This window comes from Macrosteles quadrilineatus, unplaced genomic scaffold (assembly GCF_028750875.1).
Source record: "Macrosteles quadrilineatus isolate MER2022 unplaced genomic scaffold, UCM_ALF_1.0 Scaffold_3__2_contigs__length_128488019, whole genome shotgun sequence".
Classification (NCBI taxonomy): domain Eukaryota; kingdom Metazoa; phylum Arthropoda; class Insecta; order Hemiptera; family Cicadellidae; genus Macrosteles; species Macrosteles quadrilineatus.
The window spans coordinates 102,598,477-102,614,725 of record NW_026542596.1 but is presented as its reverse complement, the minus strand read 5'-3'; the positions used below and the strand labels follow the sequence as shown (position 1 = coordinate 102,614,725).

Sequence of the window (16,249 nt, the reverse complement as noted above, 5' to 3'; positions counted from 1 at the left end):
ACATGGTTTTATAAACTAAAACATATTTGCAATAGTACAGATTCATAGAGCCAATAGCTTTCTCAACGATTTCTTTGAATAATTCAACAAATAACAAGAGGTTAACGTTAACTGAGCCAGGAATCCAAGGATTGAAAAAGTCTAGGGTGATAAAACGAGCAAAAGGGACTAGGTAGTTTTGGAACGGCTGATCCAGGGGTCCAATTAGGGCGTTAATTTTGACCTTACAAACATTCGCTACAATCCTGTTATAAAACTACAAATAGACAGTCAACGAGCTCAGTGGGTGCTCGTTTTGGGAGACCCTAATTTAGACCGGGCTCAAAAGACGTTTGCTACCTGGCTTTCTGGCTCAGTGGACGCTGTCCGTTAACTGCCCGTTAACTGCCCGTTTTTTTTTATCTATTTAGCATTGTACCTTACATAAGATATTTTGTAAACTTAAATTTAGCAACACAGCATTTACAAGTACGCTATTTACACATTACCTAAATATTGTATCATTATTATATCCCATGTGCAATGCGGATGACTGAGAACAGCTGATTGGTCTATAGTCAGCTGATAAGCACCAGCAGCAGTAGCAGACGACAGGACAGTGCAGGACCACTGCCGGCGTTTGTACCTAGCATAGGAGCCCTTGGAGACGGAGGGACGTAACCGAGCTCTCCATACTCTGAATACACATTTTAGTTTGTTAAATGATGCAGTAAAATGATGCATTTTAGTTTGTAAAATGATGCAGTAAAATGATATGATATACATCAAAGTTATTGCCTCGAGTGACAATAGAACTGATTTTACATCACGATAAAAGAAACTTGCTGAACAAATCTTAAGTTTTTGGACTTTGTGTGATGTTAAATAAGTACTCAAACAATAAATGGCGTATGTACTCGATCCAAAATTGGTCGTACAAGAAAGCTCATCGAAAAAAAATGTTAATTAAAGACCTTCTGGCAGTAATATTATTATTATTGTCTTGAATTTGTCATGCGTGGCTTTTGTAGACGGAACGGTCTATATAATGTATAACCTTAAAGGTTGATTCACACATATCAGTCTGGTCACAGTCCAGACACAGTTGCATCCGCAATTTTTCAGTCAACCCAGTCATTTGGTTTCAGTCACTCTTCCGTCACTTTATTAACAGTGTTGTTACAGTCAAAAATGTTTAATTCAAACACAATATTCTATTAAATTTTCATCGTCTGTCTTGTTGATTGTTACAAACATTACTTAAAATATAAACTCGTTCATTTAAATATAAAAAAGGTACTATGTAACCTCAAACACATACGTCAGGCGTCCAAACAATCCAAAACTATCGGTGAAAATAAATTTGAAATTGACTGACGGATGCCGACAGAGTGACTGACGGAACTGCGCCGGATAAGTGTAGATAGCACAATAGAAAATCCATTAACGAATAATTTGGTTAACTGTGACGTGCTTGAAGTGACTGGACTGCAACGTGCCATAACTGATGTGTGTGAATCGACCATAAAAGACAGGCAATCGCTACATAAACGTTGATGTCAGAGAATAGTTTAAATTACAACAATGTCCATTCTGGTGGATGTAATAAACCAGAAGTTATATTATATTATAAGTTATAATAGTTTGTATATAACATACCAGACTCTTGCCACTGGTAGTCACTGATGGCGTTGTTACTTAGTTCGTCACTTACAGGCAACCTTCCTCGACCTAAGGAAATAATAAATGTAATGCTTTATTTGTTTATTTACTTAAATAACCGTATATTATAGTTTACTATAACTCTTCAATCAGTCTTTATATTTAACGATTGTATTAAATACGTGAATCGCACAATATTTGAAAATTCCATTCTATATCTTGAAACGAAAGTTGATTAAAAGATAAAAGGGCCTGGGGTCACAGTTTTATTATAAAACCTTGATAAAATTTAAGTAATTATGAATAGTATTTACGAAAAAATTATTATTTTTATCATTAAAATTGGAAACAAATTACAGTACTTAAAACACCCCTAACTAAAATACGTTCTAAAGTACATGAGATGGACGGGTTCTATAAGTGTACATAGGGTAAATGTGAAAAAGTCCAATATCTTTACCTTTATAAATGAAGTTACTAAGTTCGTCGGATATGTTTGAGTTTGGAAATGGTTTGATTGCTGGAGGAGGTATTTCTGGAACAAATACGAGTACAAATATGTGTTAAGTATATCAATCATTAGATGCATTTTATATCCCCACATAGATTATAGAAAATAAAAAATAGAAAAATCATATCCCCTCAAAACTCAAACTCTAAAATTTTGACGAAAACAATACTTTCTCTATAGTATACGAGTATGTATAGGGGGAGAAAGTAAAAAATACTTTTGTGGTCTACTGAATGGTATTATGAGGTTCATTAATATACAGTGGGGTTTACGCTTGTTTAAGCAGTATATATTAACTGCCTACATGATTGAATTAGCCTACGTTATGTTTTAATATCCCTTTTTGAATGCGCATGTCAGTGTGTTGCAGTGTACTTTAGTGGCCATGAAGACCCAGCAAATGCAAATTGAGTAGTCTATAATAAATCAAACAATAATAAATATAAGATAAAGACAATATAAGGTTAAGCATATTTCAACGAAAGCACATAAAATACGTCAAATAACTTATAGTAATATCTTTACACTTATTCTGTTGACTCACAAGACAGTATACACAGATTAATAAGATAAAGATGTTAAGTGGTGGTCGATTTCGATTGTAGTGTCCAATTGAAATCGATCACCCCTTACTTAAGTGTTTTTTGACATATGTTTTTTAATCAAGAAGTTGTTAAGAATATTGAAATAAATATCTTATCATGTTGTGTGATTAGAGAATATATTTTCTTATATTTTTTCAACTTCACTAATACAAATACAAATTTTCTTTTGAATTACCTAATTAACTGAAGAACTAAGTTTGTTTATTGAACACTATTAATTGAAAGAACACAACAAGCTAGTGGTAGACTGACCATCTAGTTTGATGACTCCATCAGTCTCCCCCAGCGAGTTCTTGGCCACACACTGGTAAGAGCCGAAGTCCTCCTTGGCTACTGATCGTATCTTGAGCATCATGTACTTGCTGTAGCCGTTGTCCATAGATACGGCCTCGTACTTGTCACCTACACAGACATGGGATCAAATTGCGTTATACACATCATGAGTTATTTGTGTAACTAGTGGGCGAATTGGCACTTTTCTGCACACGAGAGAACTGCTTACGCACGAGCCGCAGGCGTGTAGAAAGTTTCTCGAGTGCGGCAAATGCAGTTTGCACTTGCGTTACACATTATATTTCCCCTACACTTACTATAAAGCATAAAAGTAATTAGTCTTTCAAACACTGTACAACAAGTGTTTAGGTTAGATTAAATCCAAACATTGAACGAAATGAGAAACTCTGCATCAGCCGTATCTTACGATTGTACTATTAATGTCTTTAGTGTTGCCAACCTATTTTCAAGCTTAGGCTACACGTAATTCGTGTCTAATAAAATCACGCTGTTTTGTGTTTTTTGGTTGGAATACTGTTGTTCGGCAAAATAAGAACAACAGCTAAGGTATAACTGTGCAGCAAAAGTAAGTAGATGCAGCAATTAGCAACTTTCTGTGCTATAATCAATGCAAGGAAGGCCACTTTGTCAGTTGACTGTGGGAAAAAGTTGTTTTCTGCTTAGATGTAAAATTTGCATTAGACAAAATTGTTAAAAATATTTCCCCCCTTGGATTTTCCAAATATTTTTTAGGATTCTGCCACTACACTAATCATCGTTCTTTTATAAATTTAATTAGTTTACTATCTTGACAGTACAGCTTTTTAACTGCAATAACCTTCCTAACCTCTCTTCCTCAATAATAATTTAAGGTGGCAAGTTAATTTTAACACATGAATTAGAGTTCATTTCACTTACGTTTTATACTTTAGTGATACTGAAATAAAATATGAATAGTGTCGCTTACCAATAGAAACTCATTTATGAGGAGTAAAAAGGCTAATTAAAGCATGGAGAAATAAAAATAAAATAAAAATAAAAACTTACATCAAATTTAAGGAGTTTAAAAACGAAAATATCGAGAATGTTCTTTTTCTATGCACTTTACTTACCAGACACTATCATATCTCCTCTCTCTGTGGTCCAATAGTTGATGGAGGTAGGGTAGGCTTCTGTATGACACTCAAGCTGAACATCCTGGCCGAGGTAGGCGCCCTCTAGCTGGTTAGGTATGGTCAGCATAGGCGGGACTGCGGGAATACAGTTGTAATAGTTTGATAAACTAAATAAAAATACTTTTACATTCATAACTAGAGCTCTCCCCGTGGTCGAAAACTCGACCAAAAGTATGTATTGTACAAACTTCTCTATTTTTATCCCACGCTGTAAATAAAACATGTGATTGGAATTTCTTCCATTCGTTGTTTTTTTTGTTACCAACATGGCAACCCATAAGGTCCATATAAGTTTTTTTTTAATTTTAAGTTCATTTTATGTGTTTATTTTTGAGCCGATTTTAATTTATAAATGGATTCTGCACGTCTACAGGCAAATATCTTTCTAACAGCAAACGAATATTTCCCCTGCGATGCACAGGAGCTGAGAAAGAAGATTTTCAATAAACGTGCTTGTCTATGTATAGAATTAGCCCAATGTTAAATCTCAATAGGAAAAGTTGAATTTCCATTTTTGACCCAATTAACATAAAATTTCTCAAAATACAAATAAAATCTGCACAAATAGGGCCTATCACATTTATTTTGCTACAACCCACGTTTACATCGGTCCAGTAGTATGGTTAGGCAAGGTGTCATAAGTTTTGCAAAATTTTTAATACATAAGATATGCCACAATAAGCAGAGAAATTTAGATTTCAAACCTATTTAGTATTGACGTAGAACAAAATGTATAAATTTACTTAAAACGGGTCATATATCAAGTATATTAAAGGTATACTCTACTGATTATTTTCCTAGGTTCAAAATCTTATTCAAGTAACAAGTAACAAACTTGTTTGGTTTTAAGACAATTTTCTTGTCTTTCTCATCGTGCTGCCTTGTCGATTGGAAATTAAAGAAATTTTTTACGTAAATTGCATTCCCACTAAATCCAATTTATTATAGCATATATATATTAACATTGTCATGACAGTCGATTAATAAATGTATGTGCATGTGTGGGTGTACATGATGGAAACTGGCTACAACCTAACTCATTATACATAACATTGATTGTAGGTGGTTTTGGTCTAAAACATGCCATTAATAGGGTTATCTTATACCATTCCTTTTACTAATTAAAGATTTTGAGTGAATATAGCAAACACTTCATCCGTAGACTGCACCAAAGTGAATTTGTATTTCCCATATAATATTAGTAAAACATGTTGAGAAATTAGTCTGGTCGTCAAAACGTTGGAATATTTATGACCTGTTGGTTAAAAATGCCAACGGTTGAAGTAACATATGAAAGTAATTAGTGCTTGAAAAGTCACAACGTTTAATCTTAGCTCCCAAAATGTCGCCATGACCGTTTCTGATGATAATTTGATTTGCCAGGTACTGTATTTCTGTTAAACATTTATTTAGTACTGTTCTTCAGGGATGTCTTTAAATATTAAATTCTAAATACTTACACTGTACCCTGAGAACGACCCTCTTGCTAATAGAGGGGGGAACACCGTTGGAAGCGATGCATAGATAAACTCCCATGTGAAGTCTACTGACTCTCCCGATCTGTAGAAGTTCCCCGTCCACAACGTTAACTAAAACACACAATACGCGTAGATATATGGTTGAAACAAAGAGGTGAAATGTATGTAAATACTACATACAATCGACAAGATAATATTTGAATGCAAGGTTGTCATTTGGGGTTTTTGGTATCACTGGTGCGATGTTTGATACGATGGTGAATACCATTTCAGGGTCTTTTCAGGAAGGAAGGCCGCCACTAGTGAAATTGTTCCCATTGAGAAACATGTATGTTCCCCATCTCAATTAGAAACAGCCAATTCATTTTTGTATATACATTTAATGCACAGAAATGAATCATTTTATTTGCATTTCGTAAGAAACTTCACCATCCCATGGTGATGAAGCAAAGCCTCTTTGACGTTTTGAGTAGGAGAAGGCCAGCTTTTGTTACTCTGGATTTCTTTCCATGCAGACCCAAGAAACAGTTACCAAACCTTGCCTAGCCTAACATCAATATACTTTTGGGTGAGTCTCATAACGTGTTTAGATCAACTTAATTCGCATAGGACACATTTTAGTAGTGACACCTTTTCTCATTAAAATACCGAAATTTTAAGAGCCTCTAAACCATACATTACCCAATGCATCATCGCTGTCGGTCCATTATGTAACTTTACTGACATGAATGTATAAGATTAACTATTAGACAAAAAGCAACGCAATATTTAACGTTCGTCACATCTGTTTTGTTCCAAGATAGGGACGCTGGAATACTTGGATTAGTGGAACAGAATCATAAGAGAGAACACAGGGTGTTTGTGTCTATTAACTAGGTTTCCGAGATGTAATTTGATAAGTGCCACACAGCCACACAACCCTATCTTGTTCACGACCAACGCCACACTTGTTCAGGTGTCATTGTAATTTTGTTACAGCAGTATTTCAACTTTATAATTTTCCTGCGAAAATACTGAATAAACTTACTAAGAGGTTATAAGGTAAAAAAAAATATTTACAATAACAACAATATTTATTAAATATTTATTAAACAGTTTCATAAGTAGTTTGATATTATTAATTATTTTCTATATTTATGGATAAAAATATTTTTTTAACATTGTAAGTGAAAATTGTTTAATGGATTTATTTTATTTTATTGAAAAATGTCTTTGAAATAATTGTACAATTCCATTTTAGTACTGTAGTTGACTGAAATGTACTGCATTGTAAACAAGTTGTTTTACAAGTGGTATCGTTAAAGGATTGTTGTGTTCTTAGCAAGTGAATAAAGACATTTTTCACTACCTATTTTATTAAAAGAGTAAAATATGTAGCATATATATTCCCTTTGTAATAGAAATTCCTTTGCAATAACCAAAATATCCTGAAGTCTTAAAAGTTGTAAAATTGCTCTTTTTATAGTTTTTTTTTGTTTATTAATGTAAAAACTTTAGATCACTATACAGAGTGTGTACATTCTATTGACCCCATTGGTATACGTGTGTCGTTTCACTAAAAGTCCTTTCAATAACAACATTCCATACCTTTATGGTGTAAATAGGTTCTACTGAAGATGCATTTTTGTTGAACATCAATATCAGCCTATATTATTAATTAGTGACAGTAACTTTTCGAAACTTGAAAGGCTCTTACTAATAGGATTGATTTTTTAAATATGGCTTAAGTGTTTTTCATGCAAAATGTAAAACTAAGGAAATAATAAGTTAAAAGTTAATAAATCTAGGAAAGAAAAGAATTTATTTATAAAAATAAACACGTCTGCCTTAAAAAATAAGGTTGTCAATGACACAGAAAAAAATTGCACTTAAAATATTGAAGGACAACATCTATAAGACTGATTAATTTTGATGTTTGCCATATAAATGATTTCTCATTATAGTAAATGAACCTCTTAATGTTTCATGGATGATCATTTTCAAAAAAAGATGTGTCCAAATCATATTGTTTCCAAAGATCACAAAATGTTTTGATAATGTTTCTCTAGAACCAATAAACAATCCAAGCCCCTCAATTTTTGAAATTTTGCTTGAAACATTTCTTTGGAAATTGACCATCAAATGGATTTCATTTAGTAAACATTAATACTAAAGCAAAATATACTACTATCCTCCAATAAAATTTTCCTTGACAATTTTATTTAACTACTAATGAAACACGGTTCGATGTTAAATATCCTTGCCATTATACATATTGGTCTATAATTTTCCAACTCTACTCCCTCACCTATATCGCCGTTGTAGTTGATGTCGTCACCATCCTCCCGCCGCCACATGACGTAAGGCTCCGGGTGTCCCACGGCGTGGCAATGCAGGGTCACGTTGGAGCCTTCCCTCACCACCAGGTCCGTGCTGGAGTCACGGTCCATGATCTTAGGAGGAACTGAAGAAATATATCCCGTAGAAGAATGTAAGATTATAAAACCACTTGGTAGATCCCAAAAGGACAATTTGATGAGAGAGTTAATTGTTATATAGACAATCCACTGTACAGTGATAGAGGTGTTATAACAATTTACATTAAAAAACCCTCTGATCTTTTGAAAATGTACTCTGTTATTTGATGAGAGAGCTGCTTTGTATGTACTGTCGGAATACTTTTTAATTTAGATCTCGGTTAAGCTAGGTAATGTTATCTATCCTAAGTATGGGTAGGTAAAATATCTGAATTTAGTAATACCACCTGCTATAAGGTGTAAGTGTTAAAGTGTTTATATGGTGTTGTATTCATACAATTGGGGAGCTGGTGTAGTTGTTAGAGCGCGGGACTTTGGTTCAAGAGGTCCCGGGTTTAAATAATGTTAAATCACCAATGGATTTCAACTAAGTGATAACCCCTAGATCTAGCGTGAAATAGTGTAAAACACAATTCCGGGCTCTTGCCTAGAGTCATAGGACAAAAAATTAAAAAAGGGTTTATATAAATTGAAAAAAAAATTCAAGAAAACACCCCTACATCTGCATCAGAACTATACTTTTCTCAGTTGTTGTCACGAGTTAATTTCTTTCCATATTTTTAATTAATTGAGAATTAAAATCAATTTAGCTGCTTCACTCACCAACAACCTGCAGATAGCCCTGCCGACTCCTCATGGGGTCTGTGTTAACCTGACACATGTACCAGCCTCTGTCTATGTCTTGTACGTTCTTGATGTGGAGGTACCAGGAGCGGTGGTCGTTGTAGCTCAAGGATACCCGAGGGTTCTGGGTCACTACCTGGTGATGAATCGATAAGATGGTTTGGGTGTCTACTCTCACCCAAGCTACCTGTACAGGTAAAACATATGTTATATACGGATACATGATGTGGAGGTACCAAGAGCGGTGGTCGTTGTAGCTCAGGGATACCCGAGGGTTCTGGGTCACTACCTGGTGATGAATCGACAAGATGGTTTGGGTGTCTACTCTCACCCAAGCTACCTGTACACGTACAACATATGTTATATATACAGATACAAGATGTGGAGGTATCAGGAACGGTGGTCGTTGTAGCTCAAGGATACCCGAGGGTTCTGGGTCACTACCTGGTGATGAATCGACAAGATGGTTTGGGTGTCTACTCTCACCCAAGCTACTTGTACACGTACAACATATGTTATATATATATACAGATACAAGATGTGGAGGTATCAGGAACGGTGGTCGTTGTAGCTCAAGGATACCCGAGGGTTCTGGGTCACTACCTGGTGATGAATCGACAAGATGGTTTGGGTGTCTACACTCACCCAAGCTACCTGTACACGTACAACATATGTTATATACGGATACATGATGTGGAGGTACCAGGAGCGGTGGTCGTTGTAGCTCAAGGATACCCGAGGGTCCTGGGTCACTACCTGGTGATGAATCGACAAGATGGTTTGGGTGTCTACTCTCGCCCAAGCTACCTGTACACGTACAACATATGTTATATACGGATACGTGATGTGGAGGTACCAAGAGCAGTGGTCGTTGTAGCTCAAGGATACCCGAGGGTCCTGGGTCACTACCTGGTGATGAATCGACAAGATGGTTTGGGTGTCTACTCTCACCCAAGCTACCTGTACACGTACAACATATGTTATATACGGATACATGATGTGGAGGTACCAAGAGCGGTGGTCGTTGTAGCTCAAGGATACCCGAGGGTTCTGGGTCACTACCTGGTGATGAATCGACAAGATGGTTTGGGTGTCTACTCTCACCCAAGCTACCTGTACACGTACAACATATGTTATATATACAGATACATGATGTGGAGGTACCAAGAGCAGTGGTCGTTGTAGCTCAAGGATACCCGAGGATTCTGGGTCACTACCTGGTGATGAATCGACAAGATGGTTTGGGTGTCTACTCTCACCCAAGCTACCTGTACATGAGCAACATATGTTATACACGGATACATGATGTGGAGGTACCAGGAGCGGTGGTCGTTGTAGCTCAAGGATACCCGAGGGTTCTGGGTCACTACCTGGTGATGAATCGACAAGATGGTTTGGGTGTATACTCTCACCCAAGCTACCTGTACATGAGCAAAATATGTTATACACGGATACATGATGTGGAGGTACCAGGAGCGGTGGTCGTTGTAGCTCAAGGATACCCGAGGGTTCTGAGTCACTACCTGGTGATGAATCGACAAGATGGTTTGGGTGTTTTCTTTCACCCAAACTATCTGTACACAAATAAAAAATACTCATTTATGATTTATTCAGGAAAATTGGAATATACATTACATCAGCATTGTCAAACTTTCAGAACGTACTAAACATGTTGTTTCCTTCACCCAAGATAATATCTAAAATCTTAATCTATGATAATCTAAAACCCATAAAATTGACAAAAATCAATTTTAAGAAAGCAAAAGACTGTTGTAACAATCTTTTGCCAACAGATATATTTTGAAAACATGTAAAAAGTATTTAACTATCGTCGCCAAACTATTTGAATGTCCAAAATACATTATTACCTCTTTAAACCATCGTTAATAGAACTATTGAAAGAGGTAAACATAGGTCAATCTTAAATGTGTACTAATTATTTACAAAATATTCATAAACCTGTTCTCTTCTCCTGATAAAGAATTGTAAAGGATTATGAAACCATGGGGCCCATTATAAGTTCACCTGTTTTACCTAAACTTTCCGTCACATTCTGGGCAGAACGGTTTTAATCAAGAGAGCCTTGGAATAATGCAGGCAATTATGACGTAATTGAATGCCAATGTGGCCTATTGTATTTGTAAAGGAAACAATACAACGTGATCGCTGTGAGTAGACGCTGTGGCAAAGTCGTGTATTGGTGCAATGTTTGCCATACATTTAAAACACATTATCCTGTAATATTTGGTTGGTTGCAATACATAGTTAATGATGATGTTAAGTAGCATACATATTCAATCAGTCGGAAAGTAATTGAAGGAGTTTTGCTGTTATACCCTCATAATTATGCATTAATGCATTGGTAAACTGACTTTTAATTCTGTATTTCACTGTAAACACACGTTTTTTTTGTTTGTTTTTTTATTCTTATAAGTATTGAACTTATAGTGGTATATAGGCTACTTAGCAGTTTTAGGTTATTTTGGGTTATTTGTACAGTTATAGGTTATCAGCATTGTTGTCTATGGATTATTGAAACGCATTTAGGTAGTATTTTAGTAATGAAGCCTGGAACTAGGTAGTGGGAATAGGCATTCATATTAAATCCCACACTCGACACTTTTATCCACTACTACTAATTATTGCTGCTTCGCTATCATCGTATGAACCACAAAGCCTTCGCATAGAAAGGTTTGTAAAAGGATTTATATGGCAATGTCTACCTTCAATAAACCATAAACGCATTGAGCTAGTTTGTATTGGTTTTTATCAATTTTAAAATAAAACGTCAATAATATTATACTATTTTTTGTTTTAAAAACACTTTTGCTAGCTATGCTGCATCATCAGACACTTCACAAAAACGTACCTCATAAACTCACAAGAAAGGCCTCATAAAAATAAAAATAAGTAAAATATTGGTCCTGTTTTTATTTTAATATTTATTGAAACAAATATTTTCAGTTCTTCAGGGAAAAATGTTATATTAGTTTAAAATAAGTATTAAAATGTCAGTTAGTCTCTAAATGTGTAATGAACGATAAGGCCGAGTTATAAATTGTTATAGATAGGCTTTGTAGAAGTTATCAATCATAGAAGTTAAAATCAACAGTTAAATATTGGGTTTATATAATAAATATATGCTACTGCTGAAGATTTTTTTATTTGTCAACAATAATTTTATTTGTTTATGTATCAACGAATACATAATTCCCAATCAAACCCTTACAACGTCAAATTTTTAATCAAAAGGACTTGATTTGTTTTTGATATCAAACGGACAGCTTAAATAATGCTTATAGTATAGAATCTTATTGGTAAATAAACAATAGTAAACATAGACTAAAAAACTACACTAATCCCATCACAACCATTTCAGGAATCACAAGGCAGTATTCCTTGTTGCTGGAAAGGCAAGAGGGCTTTTGTGCAATATAAAATTAATATAAGAGGTTTACATTGAGACGATGGCGGTATTTATTTCCCTTAGGCGACACGTGAGTGGAATGCCTCCAGTTATTAGGATGGGACGTGCGTTGCCTCCGTCCATACTACATTGGTTGGTTACGATCGCCGCGCCACCATATGACCCGGGGATATCGCTTTGTTTTCTTTCCAAATAACATCAAGTTTACTGTTTATTCTTGTGTTTTACCGAACCTTTGGAATATCTGTAGGTGAAATAGCTCCTTAAATTAATATGTTTCTGTGGACTTAGGGGGGCCATATAAATGATTTTAGGGACACAACTGTAAAATTTGTATTTACTTAATTTGTGTTAAATGTTGGTCATTATTTTTATTTTCAAGGAATACATTTTAAATTTGATATTTTTTGGGTAATTGGTTTAGTTTGGTAATACAGTATTTGGTCTAAATAAAATCTTAAACAGTTGTGACGAAACATGAGAAACTTTTTATTTTGTGTTATCGATGACTTGATGATATTGTGACAACCTTGAAATTATTAAAATTCATCAGAACAGTTGGGTTTTTGTATTTTTGCAAACAACACGAAGTTTTTCGTTAATATGTGTGGGATAGTTGATTTAAATATAGTCTGTATTTGAAATTTAAACGTTTTGTCTATGTTAAAACTATTAAAATATTTTGATACATAGAAGGTAAAAGTCAAAATAAAAGCAAAGAAAAATTTTCGTATCAAAAGTTTGTAATGAAAAATAACACGAATCTTAACCTCATTAGCTCACACTTCTATGAAAACAACTGAAAACAGTTCAACTAATATGAAACAAGCTTGATTCGTATAGAGCTACTTTGTTCAAAATTATCCAGGCCTTGCAGCTATTGTGATGCATGAAGCTGGTTGCAACGAATTAAGTTTCGCAGCGAGAAGTGTGCTGCATTGTATACACAACTCCATCAGTTCAAGTAATTCGCAAGCGGAACAGAGTGAATGTGATTATACTCGTAGATTTGCCTTGCATAACTTGGCAGTTCAAACGCTGATACGGCACTGCGCGGCGTAGCGGGTAGTTCGACATCTGTGTTAATAAGGTGTTATAAGATGTTGGGGTTTCAGTTTAACATAATATCTCCTTTGACTGAAATTGGGTTTAAACCAATTTTATTCATTACTAGCAGTTACCCGGCGCGTGTTGCTGCGCTAAAAACTATTATTTTAAATGGTAATTTGCTCTTAACAATCTATATATTTATATATTTATTAGGTGTATGAATATATTAGGTTTACTTTGATAATGGTCTTTACTTTTATGTTTACATATTTAATACAGTAAGCGAAAATTTTAACGTTGTTGAGTACACAGGTGTGTTGCGATTGGGGGTTAATATATTTGGACTTATCGAAAAGTAAAATAGTTTTATGTCCTGCATTCTGTGGAAATATCGTTGCACTATTCTAAATTATGACTAACACAGAATGTGATTATTCAAACTAACAGTTGGTGAAATTAAACATCTGCTTTTAAATTATATTTATTTGTTAACATTGTAGTTTCAAAAGTCTGAAATTGGATCCCTTAAAACCCTCTAGGGTGGAGCCCTTTTAACAGATCTGTACCAAACTTTACACAACCCATCCTTGAATAATGCTTAATAATACCTGAAAGTTTCATTACAATATGTCAAGTGGTTTCGGAGGTATAACATAAGGTATACCACAAGTATACATACATACATAGATATTTTTTTATAGATATAGAAGATTACAGTTCCGGGGCAACTACAATGAATGTTAATATTATCTTCGTTCCAACTCATATGTATGCATTACATGTCTATCTATGGGTAAATTTGTGCTGAGCACATAATAATATTTATTTAGTAAAAATGTTTATTGACTGTGTATCTTTTACACAACAGTAATATTGGGCAACCAGTGGAATTTAAGTGTTGAACACCCGGGAAATAATCCCGCCAAACACGAACATATTTCATGGATGAGGAAAGGCCGTGGTGCGGTGGTTCAAAGCCCAACCAAGGTTGAAAAAATGGATATGACTTAAAGTGGAAAGACTATCGCTGTATTAAAGAACCTCTTAAAAAAATTCACTCGATATTTCATAAATCAAGAGTGTTAAATATAGTTTTTTTCTTCAGTAAAACTTGTTATAGGATATCCACATGTCCAAATCATATGCGTTCTAATTGAAAATTGGAAATAAAGGCAATACTTTGGCCCTCCAATGAGCAGCATCCTATCCGTACTTCTAAAGTCAAGAGAAAATGCTTCACTTACGATAGCATATTTTCTACGATTTCTTTTGGCCCTACACCTCTTTGGCAGGTTCTCAGATGGGATGATGGTTTTTACCCGACTCTATTCAAGCTAATTAGGTGGAAGTTGGATTTAGCTCCCATTTCTATTACAACTATAATCAGGAGGGGTATTCAAGTAGAACATGAAATATGTTTACCATTTGAACCTAAAACCTTTGATTAATGTGTAACTGTAGGTACTAGTTGTTGGCATTGCGTTAAAGTTGTAATTCAAATACCCCCGCCGCAGCAAACCTGCCGACTAAGCAAATTTCCATTTGTCTGAATTGATTCAGTTAAATATATTTTAATAACATTAGGTTTAACGAGTACCTAGGTTTGCTGCTACAAGGAAACTAATAAAGTGTGTTTTTGAGTAAAATATTGATAGCTTAGTAGAAAATAAATAAATTTGCCAAGTTTGATAAAAATATATTCATAAACAAGCAAACTACAACATTTGACAATATTCTCCATAAGAATAACATGGGAATTTTTCAAAAACCGAAACCTGTCCCAAACTGCAGGAAAAAAACATAGTTTTGTGATTATATTGTCTTAAATAAGATTCCTTAGACAAAATAAAGTCTTGAGTTGTAATGCTTTATTTTTCAGAATCCTTCAATTGATATTAGGACAATTTTGCATTATGTTTATATAAATGTCTATTTAAATATAGCGCACTGCTTGCATTTTAAATCTATTGCCATTTTGAAGACAAAAAGTGCAATACAATAAGTATGTATTATACCAAGATATTAATTACGTTTGATATCTGAAGGGATAAAAACTAGTGAAGGGAAGTGTTTGAAATTAAATGGATATATTATACTATTGGTGGGATTCTAAAACAAAATTTGATTAAACACTGTATTATATTACCTTGTACTGTCTCAGGTTGTCCACCACACAGGCTAAGAGCGCGTCCCTGCCTACAGTGACTGTTACGTTTGGGATTGGTTCTGCGAACCTTGGCAGTAGCGACTCAGTTACTATAACATAAAGGTACATATTAGTTAGATATACATAAACACAAAAAACAGCAGGCTGTTTTACGCAACCCAAAGTACAAGTACTGTAAGACACTTTTTAGCAACAAAACAAGCTCATATATTGGAATCCCGGTTTTCTTTATTTAGTTCCCAATTAGCATTCATTGTTGCATAAATATCTATACACAACCATAGACAAAACGTCAGCCGTGCTGCGGTTACCATGGTTAACAAAGGTTCTGGCGCACAGCGCTTGGAGCGCCGTGTAGTCACGTAGCGCGTACGCCGGAACTACATGGCACTCCCAGAAGTGTGCACCAGAACCTATGGTAACCGCAACACAGATGACGGTCTACCTTTAATCCTTTTTGTCTATGGTATGAGTTATGGTGTTATTGGGAATGTATTTGTTATTAAGACTTGTGGGATCTTTGCAAGTTTAAAGAGTATGTATTATACATTAAATATAAACCATTGGTTTAATGCATAAATAGTTTTAAAATTAAGTTTCAATACGTGATTCCAGTACTAAAGAATCGGTTATTCATAGAATTGTCAAAAATTTTAGGAAAATTGATCTGTAAAAACCCAAAATACGTAGACCTACAATCCATGCGCTATTATTTGTGCTTCCGAAAATATCATATTTAGTCTTATTTACAATAACATCTCAATAAAACCAAACCTCATGGA

At 34.7% G+C, this 16,249-nt stretch overlaps 1 protein-coding gene across 1 annotated transcript in view; it reads right to left on the bottom strand.

The window, feature by feature from the left end:
* Window positions 1-413: 413 nt before the first annotated feature.
* The window catches only part of LOC128989423 (lachesin-like), a 51,096-nt gene continuing 35,260 nt past the window's right edge, over window positions 414-16,249 (bottom strand). The window contains exons 3-11 of the mRNA XM_054411312.1: window positions 15,447-15,556; window positions 8,803-9,010; window positions 7,971-8,126; window positions 5,666-5,794; window positions 4,143-4,280; window positions 3,010-3,159; window positions 2,102-2,176; window positions 1,639-1,710; window positions 414-676 (exon numbers count right to left, since the gene is read on the bottom strand). Coding sequence (XP_054267287.1) covers window positions 558-676; window positions 1,639-1,710; window positions 2,102-2,176; window positions 3,010-3,159; window positions 4,143-4,280; window positions 5,666-5,794; window positions 7,971-8,126; window positions 8,803-9,010; window positions 15,447-15,556 — 1,157 coding nt within the window. The 3' untranslated portion in view covers window positions 414-557. The remainder of the gene's footprint in view (window positions 677-1,638; window positions 1,711-2,101; window positions 2,177-3,009; window positions 3,160-4,142; window positions 4,281-5,665; window positions 5,795-7,970; window positions 8,127-8,802; window positions 9,011-15,446; window positions 15,557-16,249) is intronic.